We start from the raw sequence: 14549 nt of genomic DNA on the forward strand, positions 1-14549 counted from the left end.
GCCACTTTGAGAATGCGTCAACCACGATCAAGAAATAAGCTCCATCAACTGGTCCTGCATAGTCTATATGCACTCTTTCCCACGGTTTGGTGGTCTTTGGCCAAAACTTTGGTTCTAGTAAAGGTGGTGATTTTGCGACTGCCATGCATGCTGTACAGCTGGAAACGCAGTCGGCTATATCCTCATCAATAGATGGCCAGTATAAATAGCTGCGAGCGACGGACTTCATGCGTTGAATCCCTGGATGCCCTCTATGAAGTTGATTCAAACACCGCATGCGTAGTTTTCTGGGGATTACTACTCTCTCTCTAAAAAGAACACAATCACCTACGGTCGACAGGTCATCCTTTCTATTATAGAAGCGTGCTAACTCCATTCCATATGACGAGTCAGACGGCCAGCCTTCTTGGATGTATTTGTGAACCTTCCATAGTAGGGAATCTGTCCGTGTCCCTTCCTCTATGTCTCTGAAATTGAGAGGGAATGTATTAATCATGTTGAGAACTACGGACCTTACATCCTCTTCTAGCTGGAGGCTGGCGATGACGTATTCTGTCTCCGGTTTAGCGTGATTTCTTATGAGCCTTGAGAGAATGTCAGCATTTCCAAAGTTTTCGGTGGGGACGTACTCTATCGAAAAGTCGTATAACTGCAGTGTTAGCGCAAAGCGTTGCAGTCTATTCGCTGTGAATACTGGGATGCCTTTCTTTGAGCCGAAGATGCGTAATAAGGGACGGTGGTCGGTTTGGAGCCTGAAAGAACGACCATAAAGCATCTTGTGAAATTTAGTTACGGCAAATACAATGGCCAACCCTTCGCGATCTATTTGACTATATTTTTCCTCCGTTGTTGTCAAAGCACGTGACGCATGCTGAACGACCTTTATTGAGCCATCGCCAAACTTGTGAGAAATGGTGGCTCCTAGTCCCACTGATGATGCATCCGCTGCCACAATAATCTCTGCGGTGGGGTCGTAGTGGGTGAGGAGGAGATCGGATGATAGGATTTCTTTAAAATATTTAAATGCCTTTTCACATTGCATATTCCAAGCGAATTTTGTGTCACTTTTCAGCAAGTTATCAAGCGGATACCTCAATTCGCGCATTTTTGGCACAAACTTTCCATAAAAATTTACTGCTCCGAGGAAAGAGCGCACGCCTTTGATATCAGTAGGTGCGGGAAGATTTTTTATTGCCTCGATTTTCGCAGGATTCGGTCGGATACCATGACGGTCGATTACGTGTCCAAGGTAATCGATTTGCCTCATCTTCAACGAGCATTTGTCTGCTCGGACGGAAAAACCAAATTGTTCGAGGCGTTGAAAAAGTTTCGTTAGATTTTCGTCATGCTCTTCCTCTGTTTTCCCCCCGACAACCACGTCATCCATATAGCCAGAAGTTCCTGCAATCCTGCCAGCATTCTATCTATAATCTGCTGGAACGCGGCTGGAGCTACTTTTATGCCTGGAGGAAGGCGGTTATAATGGTATAAACCTCTATGGGTGTTAATGGTAAGCAATGGACGATATTGTTCGTGAATCTCGACCTGGAGGAACGCGTCTGACAGGTCTACTTTGCTGAACCAACTACTGTGCGCAAGCTTCGAAAAAATATCTTCGGGCAATGGCAATGGATATTCGAGTGGCTGAAGCGCATCGTTTAAGCCAGTCGAGTAGTCGCCACAGATGCGGATGTTGCCATTTGCCTTTCGTACGACTACGATCGGGGCTGCCCATTCGAAAAAGTCTACGCGCGTGATGATATTCAATTGTTCCAACCTATCCAGCTCTTTGTTGACCGTCTCAATCATGGCATAAGCGACAGGCCTTTTGGACAAAACACGGGTCGAGCGTCTTCTTTCAACTGCAAGTGGATGCGGCTTTTAGTGCATAGCCCCGTACCGCTAAAAACTGTCGGAAATTTAGCTTGGAGACCCTTGATGTAGCCGCTTGACGATACCATTTTGCAGTAGCTATCCATTGGTAGCGAACTGAGACCAAATTGATCGATGAGATCAGCACCCAACAATAAAATGTTTGCTCGCGTCACCCGAATGATAGCTTCCCTCGTTTTACCTGCCATTTCAATGCTGGTTTCGAATTCACCGTCGAGTTGAAGCTCCTCACCCGATGCTGTCCTAGCGTTGACCTCTGCCGGAACTACGATGGTTTGCCCAGTTGTTGCCACAACGAGCGACTGATGACTGTTATGTCCGACCCAGTGTCCAGCTGCAAGCTCACGTGTTGACCACATATGGTCAGGTTGACGTATTTTCGTCTGTCGTTAACCCTGCAAATATTCACAGTTACAACACGTGATGTTACCTGCCGGTGCTTTCGAAAGTTGCGCTGTCGTCTTATCGGTCCTGATGTGCGGCAAAACCCTTCCCGATGACCGATTTTTCCACAATTGGAGCACTTATGCGATTTGAACTTGCAGTCTCTGGACCAATGAAGCTCACCGCATAACCAGCAGGGTTTCGATGGTTTCGCCGATGCTCCGGAATCACTCGATTTCTGCTTCCGGAAATTAGCTGGTTGCGTGCCCGATCGATGGTACCGCTGGTTCGACTGCATACCTGCACCGTGCACTGCAAGGACTCGTTCACGCGACTCCGTTCCAATCATCGCGCTGTCAACCTTCAGGCTCTTTATCCGCTGGCACTCTGCTGCAAGATCCTCCAAAGTAACGTCACTTCGTTCCTCGATGCGTGCGAGAAGTCGTGTGCGGATGTCTGAATCAGCCTCATCCTTTAGTCCACACACGAGCGTCAAACACTTAAACTGATTCTCACTCATGGACGAAAACTGGTAGTCGACGCACGATCGGTTCACGCGGCAGATGAATGTGAGTATGTCTTCGGATTGCGCTTTTGTCAGCTTCATGCATTTGTATCGTTTGCTGACAAGCGACTCAGCCCTTCCGAAAAGCGAACTCAATATGCTGACTGTGTCTTGAAAACTCACATCGCGCGGAACTCGTGGAAGGATAAAGCTGGTATACCGTGAATGCTCTGTCGTGCCCAGCTTACGCACGAGTAAACGAACTTTCGCCGCGTCGTCGAGTCGGGAGGCGTCCTGCTTAAACAGGTCGTCGTAACGTGAAAACCAGGCGGAAAACGTAACGTCCGACTCGGCCTCGTACCGAAACTCGGAAATGCTGCTCGCCAAAGCATCCATGGTAAGCTCGGGCTGCTGCTGCGGGACGAAAGACTGCTGCTGCGGGACGAAAGACTGCTGCTGCGAATGCTGCTGGGGCTGCGACGTTTGCGGGAGCGGGTGCAATTGCATTAATTGCGACATCATTTGCTGCTGTTGGGCCATCTGCTTCTGCATTAATTGCAGCATTTGGTAGATCATCGCGCTGTCTGGGGACGATCCTGCTTCCTGAGATGACGCTCCTTCTGGGTGCAGCGATGGCGTCGGCGATATGCTGAGCGATGGCGCCGCTGGTACGCCGAGCGATGACCCCGCTGGTCCTCGGTGCGGTTGTAGATGCAAGCGTTGTGCATTGACGTCGTGCGCTGATGCGAAGGGTTGCGCTGGTGTAAAAGCGCTGGGGCGGATCAACGGTGATCGACGCGATTCGCCTTCGCTAGCTCCGTCTGATGCACCGTTTTCGTTGGTGCTCATCCTGCGCTTCTTGGACGGTGGACGGGGAATTTTCACACGCACATACACTTACACTTTCACAGATTAAAAATTGTCGTTTTATAAAAAAAAATTGTCCGAATTTACTCGTCGCCACTTTTGTGTTGTAACGGGGTTTGTGATATTTAATGTTGGTGTTACTATCTACATTAACTGCACACGTATTAAAACTTTATAAATTAACATAAATGTATTATTAAAAATCTGACTGCTTGCACCGAGGACGTTCTTGTAAGTGCCGCGTTACAACCAACGTGTTCGGCACCATCGCTCCCGTTCATTGGCCTGGCGAGCGATCATTGCCCTATCCTGCCGAACCGCTCTCACTAACACATCAACACGCTGGCAGGACTGTCAGCGGTGAGTGACTGCAATAACGGCGATCGCAAGTTCGGCAGGTCGGGTCACAACACTATCCATGATTTTTCGATCAAGGTTGTTGTGCAAAAGAAGAAGCCAAGCATGTGCTTGCTTCGTGGAGACGGTCCATATTAGGGTTGAACCCATGACGGGCTTGTTATTAAGGCATACGAGTTGATGACTGTTCCACGGGGCTGTCCTACCGTGGGACTGTGCTACTTCATTGCGAGGATTATTTTGTACCAGTCAAACACATTCGAGCAGTTTGTGATCTGTCTTCCTAAACCTGTGAAGCCCGTAGGAGCAAGTAAAAATAAAAAGAAATAAATATCCAAGACATCCACATTCGAAAAAATCCACCGTGTGAAAACAGTGCACACCCAAGTGACATTTTCGAGTAGATTTTTTCGTTTTTCGAGTTGCTGGAAGCTTAAAAAGCTGACGATATCACCCAGGTGACAACTGTTATACATTTTTAGCTCAAACTCCTCGTGAACAGATAGATAGATTTAACCTATTCCCAAGTGCCACAAATCCACTAAACGACCACTAAACGGCTTCTAAACGACTCAAGTTCTCTACCTAAACGGAATATAGAAAGACTTCGTTTAGCAGACGGCAAACGACTCATGCATTCTAAAAATAGCAAAAAATCTGGTGGCGCTATCTGTTGGTGGGATACCCCAACCAGTTGAGCTTCATTGCTTGGAGGAGAGCTTTCTCATTTCCTCTGTACTGTTGTATGGTGTCGCATTGAAGTTATGCATCGCTAGAACTAGAACGGCGATACGATTGTTTAAATACTAAACTCCAACGGAAACCACCAGCACTGAAGCAAGTGAAATTTGAGTAATGGTCGTTGGTGTTGATACCCACGTATCTGATCATACGACCAATAATTTAGATTTTTGCTCGGAAAGTTAGAAGGCTTTATAGGTCATGATAAGATGAAACTTGTCGAAACACATTGCAAGAAAAGGATAGCAATATAATAATCAGTTTTAATACGCCATCTATTGAATAAACCAATGAAGCTGTGTAGCTTTCATTTTTTTTCTATGGATATTCAATTTTCCAGTCGTTTAAGCTTAATCTGTGGCACTTGGGATTGCCTCATGTAAACGCTTGAAATCATGGGTGTGTGAGTGAACAACAATGTGTTGAAGCGTTGAAGTTTATATTAGAACTTCGGTAGAAGCCGAAGAAACAAGAAGCTTGCAGTTTCGTCCTCGGTGTACAACAACCAAAACACTGAGTAAGAAAAAGTAAACGATCTATCCAGGAGTATCAGAATAGCGGGGTAACGCATGGACCAACAAAGCAACGTGAAAGAGTGTTTTATAATAATCTTTTTGTTTGATACGGATTGAAGAGTACGCATGTTTTGTTTTGGGAAGGTAGATTGTGCACATCGTGATGACAATTCTCAAAATGGCACCAGAAAAAAAACGCTTCACTCTGACGTTTTAACTGTTATAATGAGCTTAAAGTCGATATTATCGCCAGCTCTTTAAGCTAACTTTAAGCCTGCTCTTTAAGCTTTCAGCAGCTCGAAAAACGAAATAATCTACTCGAAAATGTCACTTGGTGGTTTAAATCGAGCTGTTCAGGAGGAGTTTAAGTTTAAACTGTAGAACAGTTGTCACCTGGGTTACATCAAACTCAAACTCTAAAATTATGAAAACAATGCACATACAGTACATTTCTCGCTCGAATCATTGATGTTGGATTTTGGAGGCAAAAGAAATCCATTGGAGCTAAAGCCTCTCAAAACTGTACCAACAGCAACATTTCGCTGTTGAATCACACGCAAACTCAAAAACTGCTCGAACAGACCATGTTTTGTTTGCATCCTTATGACGCGTCTACCGCTACGTCGTGTAGTCAGTGCTGCATCGCCGTCTCTGTCCAACTGTCAGTGCCGCGACTGTCAAACAACGGTCACATATTCGCCATTGTACACCTATCGCCAACCAAACGGTCAAACGAAACGAAAAGTAGCAACGGAAAACCAACGTACGATTCCGCCAAAGGTTTGTGCCTTTTTCTGGGGGAGAAAAAGGGTTACGCGGCGAAAACAAAACAAGTGCCGGGTCGTTCCGTTCCACCGTGCTGCGGGATGGACAGGCTCAAGGCAGAGAACGAGGAGCTGCGGCAGGAGCTGTACACGGTGAAGAAAAAGCTGCAGGTAGCGAACCAGATCAGCACCGATCTGTCCGACGAGCTGGAACAGCAGGTGGCCAAATCGAACTGCCAGCTGGAACAAATGCGCACCGAGCACGCGACCCAGCTGAAGGCACAGGAGGCGCAAATAGAGCAGCTGAGCAAAGAGCTCGCAGCGCAACGGTCCGAGCCGCCGCAGCAGTGCCCGCCCGCGGACGGGCCCGTCCCCGAGCACATCGAGGAAATGCTCCGGATGGTGCAGGAAAAGTCGCTGCGCGCCAAGCGGGACTGGGAGGAGGAGGAGCGGGAGTATCAGTCGGAAATCGTGCAGTTGCAGCAGAAGCTGACAACGGCCGACCGGAAGCTCGCCGGTGCGCTGACCAACATTGCCGAGCTGAACGAGGAGATCGAGCTGCTGCGGGAGCAGCTCGCGTCCAAGAAGGGCAACCTGGAGATCAAAGCGCAGGAGGCGGAGGAGCTGCGCGACCTGCTCGAAGCGACCCAGCAGCAAAACGGCATGCTGGCGGCGGAGCTGGCCGGTTTGCGCTCCAACTCGAACAGTGCACGTGAGTGTTGAAGCGCTCGATCGCTTCAGTTCGGCCCTGCAACCGTGCTTAACGGTTCTCTCTTTCTCTCTTTCTCTCTCCCTGTAGTTGAGAAGGGAAATTCCTTGTTCCGGGAGGTGGCCGATCAGCGCAAACAGCTCATGCACACGTACACGCAGCTGAAGCAGCGCTTCTTTCAACTTAAGAGAGAGCACGAAGACTGCCCGCGAGAGATCCGCACGCTACGTATGGCGCAGCGCGAGTCCCAGACGCAGTACGAGCGGTGTGTCCAGCTGGTCCGGTCGGTGGAGTACTACAACATGAAGGCGCTCCACGAGCAGATCAAGGATCTGACCGAGCAGCTGGCCCGGGCGGATCGGCGGGTGCGCTATCTGGAACACGAGATGGCCTCCAAAAGCTTTGACTGGGTAAACGTACTCATCGAGTACTATACGTAAGTTATCGTTTTCTTTCTAGTATTTGTGTTTTGCTGTTATTTTAATTATAATTTTAAGCATATCAAATCGGCCAGTCTGTAAATTTGTTTTAAATATTCGAGTCGAGTCGAAAAATTTGACCCAATTGCTCTATGAAATATGCTTATTGTTTTAGAAGCCTGGTAGGAACAATCAATCGAGACGGAGCGATGAAATTGCAGTAAGCGTCAAATTGCCACACCAACTCTCGGGGATGGCTTTAAAATACGCTTTCAAAATACGGCTTTCAAAACATCCAAATCAAAGCTTTTTCAGCGCTTTCAAAACTAAAGATTTCTCAGCGATTTCATTCAGAGAAATAATCTTTTGTAATATAATGTCATTGGATTATCTGTGTTTTTTCAAATTTGGTATTAATGGAGTTTAAATAACAGTTAAAACTGAAATATTTTACTTCAATTATGCCAAAACATCGCTTTCAATGCATGTTTCGTTAGGGTTTTGAAATCGAGAACTGGCAGGCTTCAATCGACTCTGCATTGGAAGGAACACGTAACCGATTTCATGCATACAACTCTTCTAGTTGACACCTTTCTATGGAAACCTCAATGCCACGTATAGAATCGAGTTGGAAAAGGTCTTTTTTCCTTAGCAACTCTATACAACTCCAATTATTCGATTCATATATAGGTTCACATCGATTTTGTACAGGCTTAGTACGCGTTCGGATATTCAAATCTTTTAACGGATGAACGGACGTCCATCTAACACGTCGAAGCTTAATTTATCGTCTAGTTTTGCATACATCATCAGCAACATGAGTGCCATTTATTTCCTTACTATATTCCTTCATTATCATTATCATCCAGGCTTGTTTGGTTGACTGTAATTTTGATACAAAACAAGGTTCAGGCCTAAGTACTGAAATGATTTTCGCTCTGTTATTTTTTTTTGTTTTATTGTTTTACACAGAAAAGAAATGGATCAACTAAAAAGCTCGCTCTACTCCTACCAGCACAAGCAACGCCAAGCGATGGACATGCAGGAGGATGCGGTAAAGGAGGCGTGGAAGTGGCGGCTGGAAGCACAGCGGATGAAGCTGAAAATGTTGCAGATCGAAGTGCCGCCGGCCCCGGCTGACATGGCCGAAGGCGCCGGTTCGCCGACCTCCGACACAACGCTAGTGCCGCAGAGGGAGGTACCGGACAGGGACGGACAGAGAGAAAGCAGCCCCAACGATACGGTGGCATCGGAAACGGTCTCGGCAGAAAATAAATCCCACGATGCCACCATCATCTGCAACGAAAAGGCTGACGAAAGTGGCGCCAAGACGATCACCACTACCACCACCAAGCCGTGCATGAGTGGGTCGCCCATGAAGGAGGAGGCTGCCGGCGCGATGCCACTGCAGGAAAGGAACGCAAACCAGCTGGTGATGAAGATTGTGCCCTTCAAGTTTTACAAAATTAGCGACCTTATCGCGAAGCAGAAGGAAGAGACGGACAATGTTTCGCCACCGGAAGCAAAGCACGCAGCGGGAGAGGGAGTTGATGGGGGGAAGTAAGTTAGTGCAAATGCCTTCGGTGCTGCGCTGTGCTGCAGAAACCAGGCAGTAGGTTTTGTTGTTGCCATTGTTCGTACCACATTGCATCTGTCATTGCATTATCATATCATTTTAATGTTTAGAAATAAATTTTCAAGAAGGCGCCCCAAGAAATCGGGTATATGCCTGCCTAATAGAGCAGTTCTAATTTCACTTTGCCGTTAGGAAGAGCTGGAAAGCTTTCGATAGGATTAGTGAACGCCATAAATAGCTTTCCAAGAAAGTAAACGAAGTACAATTTGCCATGTAAACGCTCAATCAATTGCCCAAGCTGGTAGTTGGATAGAGTAAATCATATTAAAGGGACAGGCTGTTACAACGTGTCTCCCCTCGTGCAGCATGATTCGAAAGCGGCTTCACGCTCATATCTCTCGGCGCACTCGAAGCGACAAAAGCCTATTTGGCAACAACAGAGCCAGACGGGTGCGCGATAACAAGAGTGGCCAGATGCCAGCAGTGTAAAGTGGCACTCGCTCTCCCTCGCTGTGCCCAGCCCGACAGTTACCTGTTCCACGGCCGTGCGTAAGCATGGCGACCCAGTACGATCCGGCTGCCGGCTGCTGGCGCGGCCCGGACCGACCGCCCGTGCTGAATCCGGCCGCCAACCTCGGCCAGGTGCTGCTGAACGTGCTGGAGCGGGCGGGCCCGAAACCGGCCCAGCTGAACGCTGACACCGGGTACGCGATGAGCGGGGACGAGCTGCGCCGTCGCGCGGTCCGCTTCGCCAGGCGGCTGATCGGCCCCGACCGCTGCCAGCAGGGCGACGTGGTGGCGCTGATGGCGCGCAACTCCGACGACGTGGCGCCGGTCGTGCTCGGTTGCTTCCTGGCCGGCGTAACGGTCAGCACGCTCGATCCGTCGTTCGGCGTGGAGGAGGTGGAGCACCTGCTGCGCCTGACCCGGCCCCGCAACGTGATAGCGGATGCGGACGCGCTGCCGGTCGTCTACGAAGCTGCCGGGCGGATCGGTTTACTGCTCGCGGCCCAGCCGTACGTGCTGCTCGGTGAGCCATCGGCCCAGTGTCTGCCCGTGGCCGACGTGACTGCGGTCGAGACGGACGATGAGGACGGGTTCGTGCCCGTCTACCGGGGCGATTCGACCACGCTGACGGCCGTTATTGTGTGCTCGTCCGGCACGACCGGTCTGCCGAAGGCGGTCCGTATCTCGCACGCCCAGCTGATCGGACCGTACCAGCGCATCAGCCAGCTCGATCGCGGCGACACGATCCTGTGCTTCAGCACGCTCTACTGGATCTCCGGCTGGCAGATGCTGATGACCGGTCTGCTGAACGGGATACGGCGCGTCATCACGACCCGGCCGGCCACGGCGCAGCTTGCGATCGAGCTGTGCAATCGGCACCAGGTGACGCTGCTGCTCGTGACGCCCACGATGGCAACGGACATTGTGCGCACGCTGGAGGCCTCCGCCGAACGGTTGCCCTCGATCAAGCTGTTCGCCGTCGGCGGCAGCACGGTGTCGAAGCGGCTGCGGGAGGACATCAATCAGCGCGTCCTGGAGGCCGGCCGGGGTCGCTCGCTCGTCGGGTACGGCACCAGCGAGACGGGCAACATCGCCTACGAGCTGCTGGTCCGTGACGATTCCGTTGGCTTTCTGCTGCCCGGTGTAACGGCGAAGGTAAGTGTGTGATGTGTGTGTGTGTTATTATGTACAATCTAAAGCCACTCCACTTGTTACAGATCACAGCGGAGGATGGCCGACCGCTCGGCCCCAACGAAACGGGCGAACTGCTTGTCCGGCCGGCGCACCCCTTCCTCGGGTACCACGGTGACGTGCCGGCGACCGAGGCCACCCTGGCCGCGGACGGGTACGTGCGGACCGGGGACATTGCGCGCTTCGACGCGGACGGCTACCTCTATCTGGTGGACCGCATGCGGGAAATCTTCAAGTACGATGGGTTCCAGATCGCCCCGGCCGAGCTGGAGGACACGATCGCGGAGCTGCCGGGCGTCCGGTACGTGGCCGTCGTCGGGCTGCCCGATCCGGCCCGGCCGTATAACGAGCTGGCCACGGCGCTGGTCGTGCGCGAACCGTACGAATCGGCGGGCGCCCCGACCGAACGGCAGGTGGTCGACCACTGTGCCCGCACGCCGGACGGGCGGGCTCGGCCGGCCCACAAGTGGCTGCGCGGGAGCGTCATCTTTGTCGACCAGCTGCCGATGACGGCGAGCGGGAAGGTGAGGCGGGCGGCGGCTAAGCAGCTCGCCGCAAGCCGATGGAATCCAAACGGACCGCACTCGTCCGGTTAGAGAGGTGGCCGGCGTGGAATGTGTGGAAGGGTTTAGTGGACGATACGGTACAACCACTTCAAAAAATGGTTGATTGGGAATGGAGGAGGCGGGGGGGAGGGGGAGGGGGATTGGGATAAAGGGTAGTTCTTAGCTATCTTATCGATTAAAATGGAATGATGCAATGACATAAACTTGATACAGCGCTTTCCCACAGTTTTTGTTTTTGTTTTTTTCTTTTACAGGGACTTTTGAATGCACTAGTTAAAATGGCCAGGTTACAGTGCTGCGCAAATAAATTAAAGAGCCCTTTTACACTTAAGAGTACATATAGAGCTGACATGGGAGGAGCTAACAGATTTAAAAAAGTCGATTCAATTTCGGTTACATTTTGAAATGGAAACGCATGTCGGTAAAACCAACGGCAAATCGAATGTAAAGTTACTATAAAAAGAAGCTATAAAATGTTTATATCTCGCTACAATCAAACGATGTGAACGGGCACCAACCGTAAAGTGCAATAATGCACTTTCAAATGTTTTCAAATATGATTTCAAAAGCATGCCGACTGCCGAGAGAATTTATTTCCTCTTTCCTAATAAATCCCTCACTGAAAATAATACAAGGAAGCTAAACTAAACATCAGCGCACAACGGGCAAGCGCATACTTTTGGAACGCACTGTGCCCGGGCCAGCTGTCAATTTGTGCGCATCAAATGTAAACAAACAAACCGGTGTGCGGGTGTTTTGGTTCGGTCCAGCAGCACAGTCGTGCCAGGTAACTGAAAAGAAATGTGGTGTTAAAACTTAATTTTACATTGTGATTGCTCAGGTAAGCAAGAATTGTTGGATGATCGAACGTAATCATTGAAACGAGTAACCATTGCTTCTTTTGCAGCATTGTGATATGAAACGTTTAACGAAGCGTCCAGCCAAAGAGTATGCAAAGCCATGTTCCAAGCAGCCTTCAAGTACTACAAATCGAGAAATCCGCCACCTTCGTTCGAGGATGTGCTGCTGATCGGTAGCGACCATCCAAACCTGAAGGTAAGGGTTCGGTCCCCACTGTCTCTTAATACATTCGGGTGACGCGTCCAACACATTCAGGAAACGGTTCCAACAGAATGCACAGCAAGTAATATGTGTGGGTTTTCTTTCCCCGCAGCCAGTGCAGTTGGGCAACATCGATGGGCAATGTTTCGCGGGCCTGCTGTCACCGAGCGAATGGAAGGTGCACGAACTGACCAGCCGACCCGGGCTGGTCGTCGTGGCCAATCCGTTCACTGCCGAGGCGCAGCGGCAGTGGATGACGCGTAGCTTGGCCGACTATCCGACCCCCCCAAACACCACCAACCAGAGCGCTGTAGGCCAGCTGGCGCGGGATGCTGGCGGCAGCTGGTGGGAGCAGCTGCAAACCATACCGACCCCGGCCGAACGACGCAAGTTCGCCAAAAGCTTGCGCTGGGCCACACTGGGCTATCAGTACGACTGGACAAACAAGCTTTACGACGAGGCACGGCGCGAACCGTTCCCACCCGAGCTCGGTGCGCTGGTCCGGTATATCGCGAGCACCCTCGGCTACGATCGCTTCTCGCCGGAGGCGGCCATCGTAAACTACTATCCGGCCGGGGCGACACTAGCCGGCCACACGGACCACTCGGAGGACGATCAAACGGCGCCTCTGTTTTCGTTAAGGTAGTGGCGGATAGGGTGCAACACACACACGTTCACTAAAGCGTTCTTTTACCCCCTCCCCCCCCCCCCCCCCTTTCAGCTTCGGCCAGCCGGCAGTGTTTCTGATCGGCGGCACTAGCCGGGAGGAGCAACCGGACGCCCTGCTGCTGCGGAGCGGCGACATCGTCGTTATGACGGGGGCGAGCCGGCTCTGCTATCATGCGGTGCCGCGCGTTTGTATCGACGCGGAGCTGCCCGAGGGCCTGGGCTGCAGTGCGGCACGGTGGGCAGTGTTGGAGGCGGAGCGGCAGGACGCGGTGCAGTGGGGCGCTGCCGCCGAGGAGTACATGCGGCACAGTCGCATCAACATAAACGTTCGGCAGGTGTTGCGGGAAAACCAGCAGACGCTGCAGCGGTCCGGGTTGGGCTGAGCAGTGGGAGAGCTGTAAAAGTGTGTGTGTGTTAAAATGCTATAAATGTATTGGCAACGAGCCGATCAAGTAGTATCGATTGCTTTAACGATAATCTCACACGCTTGCCGGGTGATGTGATGTGGCAAGGCGAGCTGATCGATTAAGAGCTTCTTTTAAGATGGCAAAGGTAGTTTTTTACGCTACAGAGAGCTCAGAAGAGATTAGGTAACATCGGCGAGCATGAAGAAAATGCAATTACTTGTTAAAAAACAACTCCGGCATTGTATATGCTTTACAAACAAGACTCGTTATGTACTGTCCGCACCTGACGATGGAACGATTTATCTCAATCTGCTTCGAAAGAGCTGCAGCAGCACGCTCCATTCCGTCTTCATTGCAGCGTGTTAGTTTGTTGCTGAAAATGCAGCAACATTTCTTTCATATTGATGGGTGCACATAAACCCGCTAATGGCCCCGATGCACAGTGGAAGCAGGCCGGGATAAAAAGAGGCATTTTCGCTTTAAAGTAGATAATATTTACAGTAAGAAAGCCAAAAGATAAGGTTTCTAAAACCCATAATTTTGGATCAAAATTGTTTTTACATCAAAAACAAAAAACAAATGTTTTAAATCATTTAAAAATGTTTCAAATCGTTTAAAAACAAGACATATGCAATGAACCTCTTTAAACGACAATATTTCTGACACTACGGCTCTGAATTCAAATGATTTTAGTGTTTTGGAAAGGTCAATAAATACGCTTTAATATGCGTGCATTATTTTTGGAAAAAGTGTTGAGGTAAACATAATATAAAGAATACAAAACTATATACAAATACCTTGCAACTGTAACCTTGAAGCACCTGTGACGCGGTGAAAATAATTCATTAGAAACTGTTATAAAAGAGTTAAACTATCAGAATGATTCAAATTAGGTAAAATGTTTGCTTCATTAGAATATAAAACCTCTCTTCAATAGAAAATATTAAATTCTGCTAACAGCATATTTCCATCCCAGCGTTTGTCTGGGTGCAATGGTGGCCGATGGTACAAAGATTTTTTTTCCCTCTTTTTTCGAAGTCCTGCAGAGTCATTTAACGGCCAGTGGGCATCCATTCCCATCGGGCTATTGTAAGGTGCGTCTATGCGTCGTTTGAAGCGGTACGAAGCAGGGTGAGCTCGGTAATTGTTGAATCTGATACTGGTTTATTACTGTTAGCAAAAAATCATTTTTTTTTATTATTTTACAATCAAACTATCCAACGTACGTGTTTTATATTCCAATGTTTTTATGTATTTATTTGTAAAAAAATAAGCAAAATAAGCACAGTAACCCTGTAATAACCGCAACCACTAATATCGTACGCTATAGCGCTGGGGCGGCTCTCGCTAACGGCCGAATGCATTCGACGCGTCCGATGAATTGTGCAAATGTGCAATACCACCCCACAAATGCACA

At 49.6% G+C, this 14549-nt stretch overlaps 3 protein-coding genes across 3 annotated transcripts; all 3 read left to right on the plus strand.

Moving 5' to 3' along the window:
• Positions 1-5899: 5899 nt before the first annotated feature.
• Positions 5900-8893, plus strand: LOC120906271 (protein Spindly-B). Its single transcript, XM_040317815.1, has 3 exons — positions 5900-6738; positions 6826-7171; positions 8127-8893. Exons 1-3 carry the CDS (start codon positions 6129-6131, stop codon positions 8716-8718), a joined length of 1548 nt encoding a protein of 515 aa, XP_040173749.1. The 5' UTR covers positions 5900-6128; the 3' UTR covers positions 8719-8893.
• A 224-nt stretch (positions 8894-9117) lies between these two features.
• LOC120906272 (probable 4-coumarate--CoA ligase 3) lies at positions 9118-11318 on the plus strand. The gene is made up of 2 exons (XM_040317816.1): positions 9118-10392; positions 10455-11318. The coding sequence occupies exons 1-2, from the start codon at positions 9286-9288 to the stop codon at positions 11022-11024; spliced, it is 1677 nt and encodes a 558-aa protein (XP_040173750.1). The 5' UTR covers positions 9118-9285; the 3' UTR covers positions 11025-11318.
• Positions 11319-11422: 104 nt separating this feature from the next.
• LOC120906273 (nucleic acid dioxygenase ALKBH1) lies at positions 11423-13881 on the plus strand. Its single transcript, XM_040317817.1, has 4 exons — positions 11423-11835; positions 11902-12050; positions 12169-12698; positions 12778-13881. Exons 2-4 carry the CDS (start codon positions 11955-11957, stop codon positions 13106-13108), a joined length of 957 nt encoding a protein of 318 aa, XP_040173751.1. The 5' UTR covers positions 11423-11835; positions 11902-11954; the 3' UTR covers positions 13109-13881.
• Positions 13882-14549: the final 668 nt, after the last annotated feature.

This window comes from Anopheles arabiensis, chromosome X (assembly GCF_016920715.1).
Source record: "Anopheles arabiensis isolate DONGOLA chromosome X, AaraD3, whole genome shotgun sequence".
NCBI lineage: Eukaryota > Metazoa > Arthropoda > Insecta > Diptera > Culicidae > Anopheles > Anopheles arabiensis.

Excerpts from the sequence above, each read along its gene's own strand:
- LOC120906271 (XM_040317815.1), top strand. The coding sequence starts at position 6,129 with ATGGACAGGCTCAAGGCAGAGAACGAGGAGCTGCGGCAGGAGCTGTAC. Across the intron at positions 6,739-6,825 it reads CTCCAACTCGAACAGTGCAC|TTGAGAAGGGAAATTCCTTG; the intron begins GTGAGTGTTGAA and ends CTCTCCCTGTAG. Across the intron at positions 7,172-8,126 it reads GTACTCATCGAGTACTATAC|AAAAGAAATGGATCAACTAA; the intron begins GTAAGTTATCGT and ends TGTTTTACACAG.
- LOC120906273 (XM_040317817.1), top strand. The coding sequence starts at position 11,955 with ATGTTCCAAGCAGCCTTCAAGTACTACAAATCGAGAAATCCGCCACCT. Across the intron at positions 12,051-12,168 it reads GCGACCATCCAAACCTGAAG|CCAGTGCAGTTGGGCAACAT; the intron begins GTAAGGGTTCGG and ends CTTTCCCCGCAG. Across the intron at positions 12,699-12,777 it reads GCGCCTCTGTTTTCGTTAAG|CTTCGGCCAGCCGGCAGTGT; the intron begins GTAGTGGCGGAT and ends CCCCCCTTTCAG.
- LOC120906272 (XM_040317816.1), top strand. The coding sequence starts at position 9,286 with ATGGCGACCCAGTACGATCCGGCTGCCGGCTGCTGGCGCGGCCCGGAC. Across the intron at positions 10,393-10,454 it reads TGCCCGGTGTAACGGCGAAG|ATCACAGCGGAGGATGGCCG; the intron begins GTAAGTGTGTGA and ends CACTTGTTACAG.